The 20,280-nt window shown below is 45.0% G+C and overlaps 1 protein-coding gene and 1 long non-coding RNA gene across 5 annotated transcripts in view; both read left to right on the top strand.

Annotated features, from left to right (window-relative positions):
* Positions 1–20,280, top strand: part of VWA8 (von Willebrand factor A domain containing 8) — a 92,004-nt gene that overhangs the window by 67,059 nt on the left and 4,665 nt on the right. For all 4 annotated transcript variants that reach the window (XM_053397243.1, XM_053397241.1, XM_053397240.1 and 1 more), the window contains 10 exons: positions 643–752; positions 3,232–3,380; positions 4,372–4,573; positions 5,922–6,003; positions 6,171–6,375; positions 8,682–8,790; positions 9,230–9,386; positions 11,506–11,614; positions 14,825–14,950; positions 18,652–18,810. In XM_053397243.1, coding sequence (XP_053253218.1) covers positions 643–752; positions 3,232–3,380; positions 4,372–4,573; positions 5,922–6,003; positions 6,171–6,375; positions 8,682–8,790; positions 9,230–9,386; positions 11,506–11,614; positions 14,825–14,950; positions 18,652–18,810 — 1,408 coding nt within the window. The remainder of the gene's footprint in view (positions 1–642; positions 753–3,231; positions 3,381–4,371; positions 4,574–5,921; positions 6,004–6,170; positions 6,376–8,681; positions 8,791–9,229; positions 9,387–11,505; positions 11,615–14,824; positions 14,951–18,651; positions 18,811–20,280) is intronic.
* On the top strand, positions 15,798–17,247 carry LOC128417979 (uncharacterized). The gene is made up of 2 exons (XR_008331635.1): positions 15,798–16,134; positions 16,566–17,247. It is a non-coding gene; the product is annotated as an uncharacterized LOC128417979 (long non-coding RNA).

Here is a 20,280-nt window from a genome sequence, read left to right as displayed (position 1 = left end):
ATGCGCTGCTCTGGTTCGCCAGAAGCGGCTTAGTCATGCTGGCCACATGACCCGGAAGCTGTACGCCGGCTCCCTCGGCCAATAAAGCGAGATGAGCGCCGCAACCCCAGAGTTGGCCACGACTGGACCTAATGGTCAGGCCCTTTACCTTTACCTATGAATCTTAAGATTGGTAAAGCAAGTGTAATATTCTTTGTAATGGTGCCTACAAGGATCAAGGCTATCTGCAGTCAACACAAAAAGATTACCTCTGTGATCTCCTACCCTAAATTTAAGAGTGGGGAACCTTCTTACTGTGCCCAGGGAGGTGGAGCTGCCGCTTTCCTGTGGCTGCATAACAGCCGTGGCACCTCATGAACATCAGCAACATATGTGGGAAGAAGAAGTCATGTCATCAGCCTGTCTCCCTTAATTCCCTGCATAAAGATGTTGCTGGTATTATAATGGAAGGAAGGAATCATTTTGAAGTGGTAGCTGCGTCACTGTTAACCTGAGAATAAGTCCTAAGGATAATTTGAGGGTGGGAGAGAGAGATTGGGGGCGCAGGAACCAAACAATTGTGACGGTGTTGATCAGTGCAATGGACAAGAGATAAATACGGCCGTGTTAAATAACCACTGGGCAATTCCACCTGATTTGCAGAAAATATCTTTTAACTAAGCCTACGCATATGGAATCTGAAATGAATGGAATTTGCCAGTTACACGCACTGAATGAAGAGCCAGCGGAGACCGAATCTGGGATAAAAACAGGTAGTGAATTTAAAATTGATTTGGCACTGCATGAGTCGGGTTTCCACCTGGTCACACTTATTATGTGAATTAAAAGCTTTAACGGGACAATTCCTAGTCATCATTAATCTTACTACAGTACTGCTAACAAGATTGTGGCCTCTTCTACAATTGTTTCCCTTCCAAATGCCAAAGTAGGAGGGTTAAAACTTCAGATGACAAGATGTAGTGACTCACATCCAAAGAAAGTTTATATTCAGTCTAATTGAAATCAACAGGAAAAGCTAGTTGCAACTCATTTATGTCTTCCTGTTTTAACTGGGAGCCTCAGTACAGGCGGTGAGCATTTGAGGCGTGTCCAGTAGCCACACAATTGCCAAAATGAGGGTCCTTTTGGACCTGGAAGAGGGTGGGGCAGGGCGTAACCGGGCAGAGGGTGTGCTCCGCCCATGCACACGAGGGCCGAGAACAGAACCCCTGTGCGAAATGGTCACTGCCCGTACTTACCGTATTTTTCGTCCCATAGGATGCACCGGCCCATAGGACGCACCTAGTTTTTGGGGGGGGAAATAAAGGGGGAAAATTTCGTTTATTTCCCCCCCAAAACCAGGTCGGGGAATGCAAACCAGGTCGGGGAACAGCGGGATGGCGGCGCTCCGCCTCCCCGCTGTCCCCCGAGCTTGTGGGGCTGCCCAATGTCTGCCTGAAGCGCGGGGCGCTCTTCTTCAGCGTGCCCCGCGCTCCGTGCAACAGGCTGCTATCTGCAGCCTAGGGAGCCCTGTGGGAACTCCCGCAGGGCTCCCTAGGCTGCGGATGTCTGCCTGAAGCGTGGGGTGCTCTGCTTCAGCGCGCCCCGCGCTCCGTGCAGCAGGCTGCTATCCGCAGCCTAGGGAGCCCTGCGGGAACTTCCTGAAGCCTGGAGAGCGAGAGGGGTCAGTGCGCACCGACCCCTCTCGCTCTCCAAGCTTCAGCGAAAGCCTGCATTCGCCCCATAGGACGCACCCTGATTTCCCCTTCATTTTTGGAGGGGGAAAAGTGCATCCTATACGGCAAAAAATACGGTACTTCTCACAGTTCTCTCCGTGTCAGGACTAGCATGTCAGGAAGAAAGATTTTAGTCTAGCCTCCTACTGTCTCAGTGAGAACCACACCTAGTTTCCAATAGTGTGAATGGAAACTGGCAGAGCCACCATATATGCAAGGCATTGTGTGGCTCTTCCTTTCATGCCAACAGTCCACTACATTTTAACCAATATACGTATTTAAAACAACAACAGTGGTATGAGACCAGAAATTCCCAGCTGTTGTCCTGTTTAGGCTCACTGTTGGTTCCATAGAATGGTTTGCAATAGACAGCTGTAGGTGTTCACTTCAGACACGTTTGGTAGGAACTTGTGGTGGCCAGTGTCAACTACTGTCCTGTATGTCTGCTACAAGAAAGTTGCCTAAATATGGTTTGTGACTGCATAATAAAAAGCACAAAACTTATGCCTGGAGGTGTAATGCGATTCCCATACTTTTCTGTGCCTCCTGCCAATCACCAGGTGAAAACTGCATCTCATCACCTCTTAGGGAATAGCTGCTGAACCATGAGAATCCTGCTCAGCCTACAAACTATCAGTGGGCAATATCTAATTTAAATCTGTTGATTTTTTTCAGTGAGTTTATCTCAGTATGACTTAGGGAGCAATCTTGTGCAAAAGAAGCTGCCTTAAAGCGAGCTGGAGTAAATTAAACTGGTGTAAAATCATACTAGATCTAAACCCCCATTCAGCAGTGGGGTATCTCCTGTTGCTCTGCCCAAGGGTGGCAAAGGGAAAACAAGCCTTTAAAAGAGTGGTGTGTGTTGGGTTGCCAGCTGAATGGACTGAGTCCCCCGGCCTCGAATCTCCCCTTGCACCAGACTCAGCCAGTTTCAGTTCAGCTCACTGTTCCATCGCTGAGCCAGGAAGAGCAAGTTTACACTGGCATATCTTTGGCTGAGTTGGGGTTGGCAACTTAATGCCAGCTGAGCCCAGGTGAGCTGGAGATCTGCGGCATCCTCAGCTGCTCTACCTGACGTATCTTGCCATAGGATTGGCCCCTTAGCTGGATACAAGCTTTTGCTCTTCGGGATTAAATAAAAATGTTTCTGTATACCTGAAGGAGCGTCTCTGTCCTCATCGTTCCGCCCGGACACTGAGGTCCAGTGTCAAGGGCCTTCTGGCGGTTCCCTCGCTGCGAGAAGCCAAGCTACAGGGAACCAGGCAAAGGGCCTTCTCAGTGGTGGCACCCGCCCTGTGGAACGCCCTCCCACCAGATGTCAAAGAGAACAACAACTACCAGACTTTTAGAAGACATCTGAAGGCAGCCCTGTTTAGGGAAGCTTTTATTGTTTGATGCACTATTGTATTTTAATATTTTGTTGGAAGCTGCCCAGAGTGGCTAGGGAAATATATTATTATGATTATTGTTGTTGTTGTTGTTGTTATTTGTTTGCTTCACTTTTGCCTCACTTCAGAACTGCATATGCCACAGGCAGTTTCATGTGACCAGTTGTCTTCTGAAAACCTAAGTGTAGCACTTGGGCAGAAGATCAGCTCCCCCAACAGAATGCTCTCCGATGAACATAATTATGCTTCTCTCATCGTTGGATTTCCACACCTCATGGTAGGCATCATTTTTACTTAGTTTAAATAAATGAAATGTCAGCATCAAGGATGCCACACTAGGTAGATAATTAGCTCTGGACAAGCTTGATAAAATTCTGATCCTACATGGTAGCAGTTGATGCCCTTCATATAATGGAGGCATTTATGGTGCCACCATAAAAAACCACAGAGCCTCTTGGGCTTGCTGATAGGAAGGTCAGCGGTTCGAATCCCAGTGATGGAGTGAGCTCCCATTGCTCTGTCCCATCTTCTGCCAACCTAGCAGTTCAAAAACACGCCAGTGCGAGTAGATAAATAGGTACCACTGCAGTGGGAAGGCAAACGGCATTTCCGTGCTCTCTGATTTCTGCCACGTTGTCCTGTTGCGCCAGAAGCAGTTTAGTCCTGCTGGCCACATGACCCGGAAAACTGTCTGTGGACAAACGCCGGCTCCCTCGGCCTGAAAGCAAAATGAGCGTCGCAACCCCATAGTCGCCTTTAACTGGACTGAACCGTCCAGGGGTCCTTTGCCTTACCTTTTTTTACCATCGTCTGTTGCCCAGAATTGGAGAGGATATGCCACCACCTCTTAATTATTGGATCGTGCAGCGGGATTTAACTGAAATATACCTAAGAAATTAGGCAACGCATTGTAGATAAAATTAAATATAACATTTCAGTAAAAGTAATATACATTTTTCATTTAAATATCTGCTTAGTTAACAACAGCATTCCAAACAAGATCTAGGAGGTGTTCCTGTTAACACACCTTGAAAGATGTTTTGTAGGTAGATTTCATCACAACACGTGTCCCTGTGGCTAGGAGAAGCCTCAGTTGGTGAACTTTTAATTGCAGAAGCCTGTTGAGCCTTCATTAGTCCCTGTTCAAGGAAGTGAATGTTTAAGTTGATATTTCCCTTTTCCTCATTGCTCATTTTATGGACCAGGATTGTATACTCTGTTGTGCAGTGCAGTCCTATCGTCCTGCTTCTCTTGTGATTTTCTTGCAGTCTCCCAATGAGGTTTACAGCTGGAAGAGGGACTCTGTCCTGGGCCAGAGGCAGCCTTTGGCTTCTGATCCCTTGTATTATGGAAAGCGCAGCAAAGGTGGAGCAGCAAAGCGACCAAATTGTGTGACTCTTGCAGCTGCCAATCAGGTGGTCAGGGTTCTGGCTCCTGGAGATGTGCCTTTGAAAGAACTTTATCCCAAAGGTAACACGAGTGGGATTACTAAATCACAGTTCACTTAGCTTGCTGCAGTTCTTAGAAGTAAATAGTGTGATTTACTTTTAGTAAATATACATAAAATTGGGCTGTGAGATTCTTTGAGAAGCAGCAATCTCTACAACAGAATGCTGAATTGGCAAATACAGAATTTTGTACTCTGTTGTGTAGCGTAGCCCGTGTGCTTCATGATTCTGTGTAAATGCACAGTATGTGATGCTGGGCGCATAACAAGAGCCTCACTTTGTAATTAATTAATTATGTTTCTATGCCACTCTTTATCACAGGCGGTTTGCGACATAAAAATGAAAACACAAAATACATAACATAACAGCAAGAACAAAAAATGACCCCCTCCCACAAATGCATTTAAAAGGCCATAGATTATTTAATTAGCCAAAGGCCTCGTTGATAAGAAAAGGTCTTTTATTTTGAAATCAAGTTTTTTGCCCTTATGCTTGTGAAACTATTCTGTAGTGGCGGCAGAAGCCTTCCAGAGAGATTTCCAGTGTGCTTTGTGGCAGGGCTTGCTAATGCTTACTAATGCCAGTGAGGTGTAGTGGTTAAGAGTGGTAGACTTGTAATTTGGTGAACCGGGTTTGTGTCTCCGCTCCTCCACATGCAGCTGCTGGGTGACCTTGGGCCAGTCACACTTCTCTGAAGTCTCTCAGCCCCACTCACCTCACAGAGGGTTTGTTGTGGGGAAGGGAGGGAAAGGAGAGTGTTAGCCGCTTTGAGACTCCTTAAAGGGAGTGAAAGGCGGGATATCAAATCCAAACTCTCTAATCAGTTCTTTCCAGTTGTTTGCAGCACATGTCTATAGGGGTTGTGCCCTTGAGCGATTGCCTCTATGGTCAGTATAGAAGTTATGTTCAACCCACCTGGGTCTAAATGGTTCAAGTGCAAGTTAAGTCTTCTGCTTGTATGTTCATGCATTAACCGCTTTAATGCTGCTAGATAACTATCATACCAACTGAAAAAGCATGTTTGCAGCTTTTAAACTCTGCTAGTCTCTAAAAATTTGGAAGAAGAAATCCATTGGGGCATCCTTGTCTCAGTCTATATTTTAGTATTTGTTACGAGATGATAGATTAAGATGGGCTCAGTCATGCCTGATCAGGTTTTGTTCATGTTTGCTTATATTTCAACATTCAAGGCATAAGCATTTGTCTTTGTTTTCATTTCTTTTTTTGAAATTAAGCTTTATAAAGTGTTTTTGAGAGATGTGGAAATGCGATTTATTGAAAGAGTTTGCTGTTGTGCTCGCTTCGGCAGCACATATACGAAAGAGTTTGCTGTTAACTATAAAATATCCCTCCAATACTTCTGTTTCCAGATGTTACTCCTCCCGAAGCTGCTGGTTACCTGGAAATTACGGATCTTACAACAAAGAAACTTAAATATATTCCTATTCCCAGGTATTTCATGTTTAAATGTGTCTCAGCCGCAAACAACAAACAGAAGTCATTGCACTAATATTTTAATCCGTAGGGCTTCCCTAACTTTGATCAGAGCTCAGCACCGTTTTCAATTCTCCGTAGTTTTAAAATACCCTTTTGGTAAACCAGCTTCCCTTGGTTTTCAGACCAACGAACCTGACTCCCTATACATCATGGCTCTCGGCGATTTCAGACACGGACGTCTTGCTGGCCGCACTCGGCGAAGCAGGTGTGGTCACTGTTGACATGGGTGGAAATGTCAGGCTCTGGGAAACCAGCTTGGAAAGTCTTCAGAGATCACTCCATGAATGGAGAACCATGATTGGAGAAGAGAATGGCAGGCCTGTGCAGGTAAGACGAAGAAGCACATTCTACATCGGGGTCTCCAGGGGTTAAATTTTGTGCTTTTAGGCTGAAACACAGCCTTTTGAGTTACCTGGGCCTGGGGGTGTTCAGTCCTAAAAATCCTCTCCTGGTATGCCCCGCGGAGGACCTTAAGGTCCACAAATGACGACATTTTGGAGGTCCCAAGTCGCAAGGTGGTTAGAATGGTCTCAACTAGGGTCAGGGCCTTTTCAGCACTGGCCCCGACTTGGTGGAACGCTCTGTCACAAGAGACTAGGGACCTGTGGGACTTGACATCTTTCCGCAGGGCCTGCAAGACAGAGCTGTTCTGCCTGGCCTTTGGTTTGGACTCAGTCTGACCCTTATGTTCTCCTCCCCTTATGGTTTTGATCTATGGGCTACTTTTAAAATGAGGCTGCAATTTAAATTGCATTTTAACCTGTATTTTAAATTGGTGTTGTTTTTTTCTATTATGTTTTTACTGTAATTTTACTGAGCCCGGCTCTGGCCGGGGAGGGTGGGGTATAAATTATTATTATTATTATTATTATTATTATTATTATTATTATTATTATTATTATTCAAGGACAGAATGGGAAAGCAGCCCCTGAAAACGGCATTCAAAATAATGGCTCTGAATTGGTTTGGCAGTTAAAATTGTGTTTTATTTGCATTTTGTGGGGGTTTTATTAATAGTTTAGGGTTCTTATTGTTTTATGCTGTGTTTTAATTTTTGGCCTTTTATTTTGTGAGCCTCGCAGACAGCTTCTCTTATGGGGCAGCTATAAAAATCTAGGACGGAAGCTTACAGTCAGTACTAGAAGCCCTGATTTCTGCCCTGAACTTACCAGAAGGCCATTATTATCTTTGCCTGCCGCTCTGCAGGCTCCAGTCCCAACCTCCCTTATGGCTCCAGATTCCCTCAAAGCCTGGATTGAAGACAGCGTATTACAGGTTTGGATGTGGGTACAGTGCCAGACTGGCCTGAAAGTACAAAAAGGCAGAATGCTTCTCATCTGAAGAGAAAGCTCCCCACAGATGTCTGCAGGAGATGGCAAGGTTAACTATGCAGAAGAAAGTAGTAAAGACTCCAAACACGGAGCCACAGCCCATAATACCAACAATATCCAGGCAACCTCTTTTAGCCTCCATCTTCTGCATTTTCTAAAATGATCATTGTTTCTCGTCTTGAACAATATATCTTAAACCTCAGCAGCACCTGGTAGGCTGGTTATGGAACCAGGATGCAGGAAGCAAAGTTCCTTTCACTGGGTGATCTTTTCTGTCCCATATTCCCTTTTAGCAAGATGCTCTCTGTTTACAGAACCTTGTGTAACTGCTGACGTGCTCCTGCTATTGGAGTCATCAAATGCTTTTCACAGGTCATGAGAAAAAAAAGGCTTCTGGCGGCCTGTTCCTGGTGTTCTTGCTCTGCCAGGGCTATCTGCTCTCATCATCACTGGAGGGACAACAGCACCATCCATTGGTCAAATATAAATATACAGTACAATTCATAGAGTGGCATTTCCCTTACAGTCGTTCTCTGTAAAGGCTGTGGTAAATGGCTGCTTACAGGTATCTATAATGGACATGGATGGAGAACAAAGTGAATAGGTTTGGTGATAAATGTATCCAATATATTCAGCATCAAATTTCTAATGAAGAATGGAAATGAATATAGAAATTGTCCTCAAGCATTTATTCACTACTGATCTAAAATATAACTTTAATATATATATAATAAACTGTTTTGGAAGAAACAGAGAAGGCATTCCTGTTGGCCCATCAAAGGAAGCGGTGAGGTTCAAGGTCATGCAATTGAGTTGCCCAGGAGAGAGGGCAAGGTCCCTGGACTTGACGGGAAGTTTCACGTTTTTAGCACCTTTGACGGTGGAAGAAGTTAAATCTTAGGGTGCAAATCCAGACTCAGAAGCAAGTTCAGACACTTCCGCATTTTGTGCCCTAACTTCTCGGGAGCAAGGGAGCATAAAGAGCATTTTGACAAAATTCAAATTAACTCCTTTCATTCTCTCTGCCCTCCTTGTTGATTTCTCTAAGGAGCCCTGAACAGCTACTCTTCTGTGATGCTTTATATGTTTTGACTTGCTCATACTCTTTCAGTGCCCCAGATATAGCCCTGATCTTCTTTCCTTCCCAGGAAACCTTTTATTTGATGCATTCCATCAGCCATCCTTTGGGCAAAGGAATAGTAATATGGTCAAGTTGGTTCTATGCCTGGACCTTATAAAGAGTGCATGGCGGAGTATCCTATAACCATCATTTTTCTGCAGACTTTGTTTTTGCTTCAACAGATAACTATCGAGAGAGAAAGCGGTTTGGATGTCAGCTCTCCTAAGCATGGGAAGATAGATCCAGATAATACTCCTCATGTTGGTGGAAACATGTGGGCTGGTGGAACAGGTACAAAACCATTGTTTGTGCCTGATATTCAGGAGCCATCCCTGAAACGTGCTGAAGTGGTTAGGGTGTCCCAAGCTCTGTTGCGTATGGAGCATGCAGTTCTAAACAATTCACTTGAAATGACAGTGTGCTGATCTCATCATTCTCTAGGGCAGAGCTTTCCAAACTGTGTCGCGACACGTTAGTGTGTCTGCTGCACTGTGTAGGTGCATCGCACAAACGCTCCTCCCTGGGCTGGAAAGGAACCTCCGGTTTCCTAGTAAAGCTATATGACTGTATGACCTCCGGTTTCCTAGTAAAACTGTATGACTGTGTCGCGAAATGTGTCACGAAATGATGCATGATGTCTAAAAAGTGTGTCACCAACATGAGACGTTTGAAACGCCATTGGATTCTCCTCCATCCAAAATCAAGAGAGCTGTTTCTGCATCTTTTCTAGGTGGAAGAGACACGGCTGGGCTGGGCGGCAAAGGCGGTCCGTACCGACTGGATGCTGGCCACAAGGTCTACCAGGTGTCTCAAGCGGAGAAAGATGCTGTGCCTGAAGAGGTGAAGAAAGCCGCCAGGGAGATGGGAGAAAAGGCTTTTAAACAGAGGTTAATATTCACTTTGTAATGGATTTCTCTTCATGCAATGGACACTTTGAAAGAAGCATTGGGTTTATAAAGTGAAATCCCTTGTGCCTGCTAGACACATGATCCATCAAGGGCCCCAGCAGATAATGCATGAATGCATGTGTGTGCATTTAACATGCCTGATCTTTGTCATTTAAGCAGCAACAAGAGGAACACTGATCAGGACTGTACCATGTAGGGAGCAGGGGTAGTTCACTCTCCCCCCACTCCCCAGACTGCAGTCCTAATAAAAATGATGCTAATACATAGGAGCATAGCTGTCAACCGTCCCTTATCTGGCGGGAAAGTCCCTTATCCCAGCGCGGTGTCCCGCTGCTGTCCCTTATTGATGATGTCCCTTAAATTTCCTGGGTTTCAAAGGAAGCAGCTCCTCTCCCTCCCTCCCTCCCTGCCGGCCAGGGAGGAGGGAGGCTCCAACTGTGTTGCTCATCCAATAGGGAGTCTAAGAACGACTGGGGGGTGGAGCTTGCATGCCTCGTGCTGATCAAATCGGCCGCGTTGCCTGGGGACTCGTCTTTGCTCAGCGCTTCCCAGCGGAGAGGCGACGGTGGTTTTCCTTGCTGCATCCCCTTTGCCAGGTTGCTGCGCTGTGGGAACCACCGCTTGAGGCTTCGTTTGGCTGCTGGCTGACTAAAATCCCTTATTTTGGCTGCTGATCCCTTATTTTCGAGGCTGCTGGTCCCTTATTTTCAAATCTGTAAGTTGACAGCTATGCATGGGAGGTATTCATTCAGCTCTTGTAATAACATGAGTATGCATAAGAAGGCACGCGCAGTTGCTCAGTAAATTATTTGCTCCTTTCTCTCCCTTCTCCACTTGATTTGTTTCTTGATTCCCCCAGGAAGTTGTTAGCAGTTATGTATAATTTGCACCAATTGTCTTGACTGCTCCATTACTTGAAAGATATTGTGCTATTTAGTTTGAAACCTGCTTGTCACGCACGTGATCGCATTGGGAGAATGCGGGCGCATTGTTACTGAAATGCTCTGATGCGGAGCTAAAGATTGGGTTTCCTCGGGAGAAAGTGGCAGGACAAGCGGAAGTCTGGATGAGGTGTGAGACAGAGTCATAGAACTGTAGAGAGTTGGAAGGGACCCTGCTGGGGTTGCCACATGCCCTCTTTTTCCAGGACACGTCATGGATAGAGTCATCATAGCAATTCATAGCTAAAAGTAGAAGTCAGCAAATTTGTCCCTATTTTTGCTCTTCAAAATATGGCAGCCTAATTCTAGTCCAACTCCCTGCAAGAGAGGAATCTCAAGCTCTGTTTAAAAACCTCCAATATACCATATTTTTCGCCCTATACGACGCACTTTTCCCCCTCCAAAAATGAAGGGGAAATGTGTGTGCGTCCTGTGGGGCGAATGCAGGCTTTCGCTGAAGCCTGGATCGCGAGAGAGGTCGGTGCGCACCGACCCCTCTCGCTCTCCAGGCTTTAGGAAGCTATCCGCAAGCCTAGCAAGCCCGGCGGGAGGTCCCGCCAGGCGCACAAGGCTTGCGGGCGGCAGTCTGCAGCCCGAACCACGGGGCGCGCTCCGGAGCACGCCCCGTGCTTCGGGCAGATGTCCGCAAGCCTTGCGAGTCCTTGCAAGGCTTGCGGGCAGCAGCCTGTTCTGGGGGCTGGGGTCAGGGGAAGCTCGGGCTTCCCCCGCCCCAGCCCCGTGGCTGGGGGGGGGGAATATATATATTTTTTTAATTTCCCCCCAAAAAAACCTAGGTACGCCCTATGGGCCAGTGCGCCCTATAGGGCGAAAAATACGGTTGTGAAGGAAATCAAAGTGGCTACCTGAATGCTTCAGTTTTCTTGATTTCACTTCTATATCTTCTTGACAAGTATAAGACAAGCCAGATTTCAGGATGTGAGAGTTCAATATAAAAATAGTCTAGCTGAGATTCAAACCCTGTTGATATTTGGACCATCCCAGTTAATGGGGTAGAATATCTGTTTTAGAACTTAAGCTATGAAGGCCTGTTTTATTCCGTACTTGTATGTCCTGTTTTAAGAAAGTTGACCAACTCTTTTATAGCTGTGCAAAATGCCTCTTACTCATTTCATTCTATATTCATCTCATTTCTTCAGACTAAAAGAAATCCAGATGAGTGAATATGATGCGTCTACATATGAGAGGTTCTCTGGAGCTGTTCGACGGCAAGTTCATTTACTCCGAATCATCCTGGATAATTTACAGGTACTAATTGACTTTTAAAAAACTGATAAACTCCCTTTTCTGCACTTTACCTGACAGGAAATTATTTATTTTCAACTTACTGGCAAGGAAAATATATATGAAAAGACGGGAGGGGTCTCTCTGGTATGAGGGTTTAATGGATGACTTGTGGGAGCTGTTTTACGGGTCCCACTCAAAATTCTCTAGCGGTAGAAAACTAATCAGCTAGCAATGAGTTGTGATATTTGAATTCATTACTTGCTGACCCAACCAACTGGACATAAGTTGAATATCTGAGTAGGCTGTCACAATAGGGATCTTCTGCCATGGCTGCTGTATCTCTTCACCTCCCCTATACATTATGCATTTCAGCAGAGGTAACACTGCTGCCCATCAAGTCTATAGCTGTGAACAGTAGATCCATGTGAAATAAGAGGTGCTTCCTGCTTTGAATTTAAATCCACATTTTGGAGTCCCAAAGCATCTCAGCCTTTTTTCTGAAGCTGCACCAATGCACCATCAAATTCCCTGTTTTCCCATTTTTTATTTCCACATTTTGCTCAGACCTCTGTGCATGTGCAGTTTGCCACAGTTTTCAGTTCACATCCCTTACTGGCAGTGTACATACAGCACAAAAAAGGATCATGATGTGCTCACACAGCATACATATTTGCGCACAAATTAAATCGCAGCTCAGAAAGGAGTTGTAAGATCCGTCCAAGATTCCATTTTGTGTGAATTTTAATCAATGCAAATATGTGTGGATGATACATGTGGAAACTGGCAAATTCTGAACGTGTGAATTCGAAAATTAATTTATTAAATTAAACCGAAAGGGAGAACAGAATGCAGGGAATCCACAGAATGGAAAGGCATTGAAAACCTTCTGTTCCCTAATGTGTGCATGTATGAACCAGGGCTAAGCTTATTTGTGGCCAGGGGTTAGAATATTGGAATGACAGCCGTAAATATATAGGTGGACCCTGAGCTCCCCCAACACCCTTGACAGGTCCATTTTGATAGGGGGGTAGGGCTCCCCATCCGTCACTCACCTGATTTTGCCATGAGGTCAGGTGAGCTGCGTTTTTCCCCCTGCTCCACACCTGACCTTATATCTAATGTCAGATGCCGGGAAGGTGGGTGGAGCTTGTGGGAAATGGCCCTGTGACCTCGTTTGGGCCATTGTCCATCCCTTTCCCGCTGCTGCTTTAGGAGGTGCTGCATCTAGTTTTGAAAGAGAGGGTGATTCGTGTCATAGTTCACTGATCCCTGAAACTTGTGCCATTGTGCTCAGATAATGCTTTCAGCTGGGTGACCCTTTACATCTGCTCCAGGAGTGTTTCAGCTATTTGTCCATGGCGTGATCTTTCTTGACATCTGTGTTTAGCTGTCTGAAAGCCAGGCAGAGAATGAGAAATGTACAAAGAGAATCAAGATAAGCTTCCATTTGCAAAGTGTGCAGTGAAATATTTTTTTCTCAAAATCTGAGGAGCTCATACTTTGTAGAGATTAGAAGAGCCTGATTGTGCCCCCAAATTGTTAAGACAGTGTGCTTCCTCCCTGCCCTACTTCTCTTTTTATGTAAAAAAACCCAAATAGTTATTCCAGGTCGTAAGTGAAGAAACCTTCAAAATTCTGTTTGTAGTGGTAGTACAGTGGTACCTTGGGTTAAGTACTTAATTCGTTCTGGAGGTCTGTTCTTAACCTGAAACTGTTCTTAACCTGAAGCACCACTTTAGCTAATGGGGCCTCCTGCTGCTGCCACACAATTTATGTTCTCATCCTGAAGCAAAGTTCTTAACCTGAAGCACTATTTCTGGGTTAGCGGAGTCTGTAACCTGAAGCGTATGTAATCTGAAGTGTATGTAACCCGAGGTACCACTGTAGTAGTAATAGTAATATGATCAAAATCTTCTTTTTGAAGACACTTTACTGTTGTTACATGTTATATATTGCGTTTTAGGCTTTGGGCTCCCCAATTCAGGACTGCTGAGGGAGAAGGGGGGGGAGGCAGCAGCCGCTAGCCCTGTGCCCCCTCCCTCAGGACCAGGGGCTCAGGAGTTGGTCCCTGGGGCCTAGAGACGCAGAGCAGCCCTTGCCACAACGTCAGGGAAGGAAGCGCATCCGTTTTCCTTTAGGCTAACAAAAGGTTGTTTTAAGTTCATGGGGAAAGCGTCGTATGCCCTGTTTCCTGAGGCTGCATTGTCTTCCTGGGAAATGTGTAGCAAAACTATCTGACCAAGAAACCAGACATTCTTTGTTGCCTGTAAAAAAAAGAGGAGGAGGAAAAAACTCGTATAACTGTGAAACTTAACAACTTGCTTATTTGGTGTATGATCCCGTTATTTGGGACTAGTTCTCACTGAGGCGATAAACCTGTGCCTGTGTGGTGCTGCTTCAAGCTGGAGGTTCGTGTGGCTGAATGGACAGTGGATGCCACAGAGACGTGGTCTGGACTTATCTTCTTCTTAACATGCACACAATAGTGCCTCCTGCTCAGAGTCACAAAACATCCTTAGACCAGTGAAACAGGGCAAGTCACGACATTGTACAGTGGTACCTCGGGTTAAGAACTTAATTCGTTCCGGAGGTCCGTTCTTAACCTGAAAGCGTTCTTAACCTGAGGTACCACTTTAGCTAATGGGGCCTGCCGCTGCGCCACTGCCACACAATTTCTGTTTTTATCCTGAAGCAAAGTTCTTAACCTGAGGTACTATTTCTGGGTTAGCGGAGTCTGTAACCTGAAGCGTCTGTAAATTGAAGCATCTGTAACCCGAGGTACCACTGTACTACATGTGGCTTAAGTGATGGCCGGCTATTAACACGTCTCTCAAAGTCCAGTTACTTATGTCAGTAACTGAAAGCTAACTGTATTTTGAGGGTTGTATTTGCTAACTGTATTTGCTGTGTCATCTGCCCATCATCACTTAAGCCTTACAACTTGAACTATTAACAGTTTGTTTGATAGGAAGGATCGATTATCAATGGAAAAGGGCTGTCACTCATTGGCAAAAGGTCCCAGCTGGAATTCCTGGCATCTCTAGGTAGGAAATGTCTGGGTCCAGGATAAGGCAGAGCCCTGTGTTCCTAAATACTTGCCAATTCGTGTTTTGGTTTGAATATTTGTGCCAAACCTCATTGTAGAATTTGCAGCAGAAGTCCCATTAGTACTTCCAAAGACTTTTCAGAAAGAAGATAATCTTAAAGACAAGTGTTTCCTTTTTTTCACAGGCGAAAGGAAAGGAAAGACAGTGGCTCAGGAACCAGGCCGTTGGAGAACTAGATGATGCCAAGATAATTGACAGTCTGACAGGAGAAAAAACTATCTATAAGCGACGGGGAGATCTTGACCCACAAGTAAGTTAACTGAGACAAAGTTAAAGTGCATGCACACCAACTGTTCTCCTGGCATACACGCTTTTCTCAGTCCATTTAACATTTTGCTGGGTAATTTGGTGTAATTTACAAAATTCTGCCCACCCACCTCATTATTCACACATTTTATTCATGCATAAGGCAGAGCTTGCACAGAGCCTGCGTTGCAACTTAAATGTAGCCCAGCCAACATACCCCCCTAGAGTCTGGCACAGTGAATTTCCAAAGAATTATTGCCTGTTCTGGGAGGCAACTGTGGCTGTCATGCAGCTCCATGCAGGTTCCAGAATCACACTGTGCAATATGTTTGGGATGGAGTCAGTTCTCCTGCGGAGCCCATTGACATCGTTTGTGCTCATTTCATTTTGTGCTGTAGCTCTGTGTCAGGGAACTGACATCGGAGATCAACGGAGAGGGAAGACGCTCCGAGGATGCAGGGGAGGGAACCAGCAAGGAGAGAGGGAGAGCTTCGGCTGGGGAAGGAAACCAAGGTGACACCAGGAAGAAAGGGGAGGCTGAGAGTACTTCGGAGGGAAGGCTCCGAGACTCTTCCAGTGAGATCAGTGGGGAGAGCGCAGGACCTCCGCTTGGCACGCCTACTCTGCGCAGAAGGCTTCCGCGCAGAGAAGCTAGGCGGAGACTGGCGGTTAAGGAATTCTTATGTTGGAAGAAGTTCAGGAAACGCCCACTGACGGAATCTAGCAGTGATTAAGACAGTGGCATTTGCGAGGCGCTGTCAAACCAGGGAAGTTTGAGCTATATAACCTGCTTGGAGGCAGTTTGGAGTTTTACGCATGAGCAACACCTTTTCCCATTACACTCTGTGACGTAACTCTGTCTCCAAACATGCCTTTGAGAGCAACTTTTCTCAGTCTCACGTTTATGATATTGAGTCAGCTGTTTTTACCTTTTCTGGACCCAGGGTGCAACCAGACATGACAGCCGGAGGTCTGGGATTAGAGCAGCTTCCCTTTTTTATTTACTAAGTAGCTGCTGGAGGTGGTGAGGAGGAATCTGATAAGGATTGTGGTGCTGCTGGAAGAAGTTGATTCTTTCTCCCCTCCCTCCATTTTCCTCATAAAACTGCCCTCTCCAAAGCTGCTATTTTCTCTGCAGGTAGCACACTTTTAAAGAATAGCAGGAGACCCAGTTACAGATTTCCCACAGTCTTCTGCCATTCGTTTTTTTTTCCTTCAAAATTTTGTATTGATTTTCACAGTATTATAAACAAACAAACACATAAGACAAACAAACATAAATCATAACCTTATTGAAAATTACACTTATTAACTTTGTTAAGTGACTTCCCCGCTTCTCCTTGGTTGAATTTCATTGCATATCCTTTTAACGGTTTTCCAAGTCACAATTCTTATAAAATTTAACTTAAACATTAACATCCTTAAATCTTCACTTTATGAAATTAAACATATTAATTCGTCACTTATCATAAATAAAATCCCAAGCCAATTAAGTATCTGCAAGCTGTTTTCAGTTAGTTTAACTTAACATATGTAACTAAATAATCATTAAATTTAATCCACTCTTCGTGATACTCCTCCTCCTTCTGGTCACGGACTCTTCCAGTTAGGTCGGCTAGCTCTTCTGCCATTTGGCCCTCAGAATATGGAGATAATTGATATATGAGCATCGTAATGGGCAACTTGAATCAGCAGCCACATTCTGGGCTCTCTTTGCTGGCTGTGTGCCCTCCTGGGGAATTTCCTTCCCGTGGCTGACCATGAAGGCCTCCGCTTGGATGTGTCGATGTACGAAGGCCTCTGGTCCTAGGCCTGCAACTGTTGGAACTCCAGAGAGCTTAGTGTTCGCAATTCCACCCTCTTGTTATAATGTCTGTTCTGGGTCTTCTGGATTGAAGTAAATAATAAATAATGGGGACAAAGAACCAAATTATGAGAAGCATCTCTCTTTCAGTGGAGAAGAAGAGAATTCAAAACAAAATGCTTGAATGGTGATTCAGTGAAGAATGACACTGGAAGCTAGTAGAACAAAACAAATATTTTAAGCGTTTTTATCTGTTTGCCAAACTCTCCGTAAGCAGCTTGGTATTTGTATTCCGGCTTGCCTTGTTTCATGTGTCATGAAATACCTTTTCAGATCCAGGAGCAATGCCAGAAAGTGTTAAAACAGACGCTTCACTTTTAAAATGATCTACTTTATAGTCTGAGTGCAGTGTCGCCCAGAATCCCATTTTAAAGGTTGTAATGTCCGCAGACAAGCTTTGCAACACAAAGCCGAATTATCCCCATAATGCATGTTTTTTTTAAAATCCCTATTTGCTTTTGGAATGAATTCTGAATCTGAGATTTTAGTGTTGTTGGTTTTTTAAAAAAAAGACTTTTACCTGCAGAACCTTATATGAGATGTTTCTTGGATTTTGTTTCCAGTATGGGCAACTTAAATCCAGAAATCTATTCAGTAGATTTTTCTCAATACAGTGGTACCTTGGTTCTCAAATTCAATCCGTTCCGGATGTCCATTCCAAAACCAAAGCATTCCGAAACCAAGACACGCTTTCCCTTAGAAAGTAATGCGAAATGGATTAATCCGTTCCAGACTTTTAAAAACAACCCCTAAAACAGCAATTTAACATGTATTTTACTATCTAACAAGACCATTGATCCATAAAATGAAAGCAATAAATAATGTGCTACAGTCACACAATCAATCAATCAGTAGCTGAACTGGGTTCCACACAGTCACAAAAACAAAACAAAAAAAGCCGCAAAAACAGAAAGGCAAAATAAATAGCAAAAACAGACAGACCTCAACACTCAAAATGGAAGCGTAACACTCAAAACGGAGCACGTTCAGCTCCCGAAAAATGTTAGCAAACCGGAACACTTACTTTGGGTTTGCCGTCTTTGGTTTCCAAGTTGTTTGAGTACCAAGGCATTTGAGAACCAAGGTAGCACTATATCTCAAAAGAAGTGTTTTCCATAACACTTTAACAGGATCACAATACCTTTATGAGGTGGTAAAGGTAAAGGACCCCTGACAGTTAAGCCCAGTCGTGAATGACTGGGGTTGCAGCGTTCATCTCGCTTTATTGGCCGAGGGAGCAGGCATTTGTCCGCAGACACCTTATGGGTCATGTGGCCAGCACGACTAAGCCGCTTCTGGCGAACCAGAGCAGCGCACGGAAACGCCATTTACCTTCCCACTGGAGCGGTACCTATTTATCTACTTGCACTTTGACGTGCTTTTGAACTGCTAGGTTGGCAGGAGCTGGGGCTGAACAACGGGAGTTCACCCCGTCGCGGGGATTCAAACCGCCAACCTTCCGATCGGCAAGCCCAAGGCTCAGTGGTTTACACCACAGCGCCACCCGCGACCTTTATGAGGACCATGTGCAATTCACAAAACAGTGAGCTAACCCTTACTTTTCAGAGAATTGTTCCTTCGGGTCCGTCTTAAATGCACAAATAAAGAAGCAGAGGTAGCAGAGAAGTAGCTCATCTGCTCTTAGAACAGTGATTCAGAAAGGTACCTGAAAAAGTAATCAGAAGGATTTGTGCCCAGTTCACCTAAGTACTTTTGTACCAATTTTGCCTTAGAACATTTCTTTAAATCTGCCCTTTGAGCTAGCACGTAACTGTTCGTCCCTTTTGACTGAAGCTCCCCCACCCCCTTCACCAACGTGACTTGCTGTTGCTTTCTTTAAGCTGGGGAGCCCTCAGCAAAAGCCCAAACGCCTCCGCCTGGTCGTGGACGTCTCTGGCAGCATGTACCGCTTCAACGGGGTGGACGGGCGGCTGGAGCGCTCCATGGAAGCTGTTTGCATGGTTATGGAAGCCTTTGAGAATTACGAGCAGAAATTTAAGGTGATTTGCACATGAACCTATTAACTTTTCAGCATTAATTTTTCCAGTAGGCCATTTCCAGTAGAAATACGTAGACCGCACTTCTGCTCGCAAAAGGAACAGACATTTCTTTCTCTTACGAAACCAAAAAGCAGTCTTACCACCATTGTTTGGGAGCATTGCAGAGTACAAAAATCAATTGCGTTTTGCCTCTAGCTTTAGTGTCTAAAATGCTCATGTTAAATGTTGGTAGTAGTGAGGCTTCAGCATATTGCATCAATATAGCTTTAACTTTAGCTTTATTTACCGTATTTTTTGCTCTATAGGACACACTTTTCCCCCTCCAAAAATGAAGGGGAAATGTGTGTGCGTCCTATGGAGCGAATGGAGGCTCCTTGCGCTCCGGGGGCTTCAGGCAGCTATCCGCAAGCCTTCGGAGCGCAGCAGGAGTTCCCGCCGCGCTCCAAAGGCTTGCAGATGGCCGTCGGAAGCCTGGAGAGCGAGAGCAGTCGGTGCACACCGATCCCTCTCGCTCTCCAGGCTTCGCTTCGCTGGAGAGGCGCTGCACAGTTTCCCCTCTCTGCGCAGCGCCCCTTCAGTGAAGCGGGAGGAGAAATGGAAGGGGCTCCTTTTCTCCTGCCGCTTCGCTGAAGGGGCCCTGCGCAGAGAGGGGGAGAATTTTTTTTCCTGTTCTCCCCCTCCTATGGTCCGGTGCGTCCTATAGAGTGAAAAATGCAGTATCTCATGTGCCTTCCTTTACCCCAGACCTTTTCATACATCAGTAGAGCATGAGACGCTCAGTTTCATGGGTTCGAGCCCCACTCTGGGCAAAAAGATTCCTGCATTGCAGAGGGTTGGACTAGATGACCATTAGGATCCCTTCCAACTCTCTGGTTCTCTGATTCTAGTCCACAAAAGCTAATGGTGCAAAAGATTTGTGAGTATGGTGCAATCGGACTCCCTTCTGTCTTTGTAAGAGAGGTTTCAACATCCCTCTCTTACCCGGAAACATTTTAAATGTCTGTTGGCCAGATCATGCTTTTACTACATGTCTAGTACAATGTTTATGCATTTTCTGTCCGTTTGGTTTTAACTTTAATGTTATCAGTATTTTTAAATGAATATTTTATATTTTTTATGTAAGCTGCTTAGTTTTTGTTGATTAAGTGGCATATAGGTCTTGTCAAATAAAATTAATATTCATAGAAATATAGGCAGTCAGACACTGGACAGCTTAAAAGATAACCCTTCCCCTGGTATTCCAGTATGAATTTGTCTGATCTGTCCATGGAAGCTGATGCTGAAAAGCACATGCTGTTGTGGTCTGCTTAAAAGGGCTGAACAATCAATATTAAGAATTTGAATATGTAACTAAAGGCATAAAATGTGCCTCTTCCAGCCTTAATTTGTACTTTCGCCTGTGAGCACAAGGGTATTTTTTTTTTAATAGCGCAGAAATTGGTGGGTGGCAAATGGTGGTTCAAGGCTCCA

The sequence above is a fragment of the Podarcis raffonei genome, chromosome 7, assembly GCF_027172205.1.
Source record: "Podarcis raffonei isolate rPodRaf1 chromosome 7, rPodRaf1.pri, whole genome shotgun sequence".
NCBI lineage: Eukaryota > Metazoa > Chordata > Lepidosauria > Squamata > Lacertidae > Podarcis > Podarcis raffonei.
Note: the sequence above shows the minus strand (reverse complement) of the source record. Positions and strands in the feature narration are given on the sequence as shown.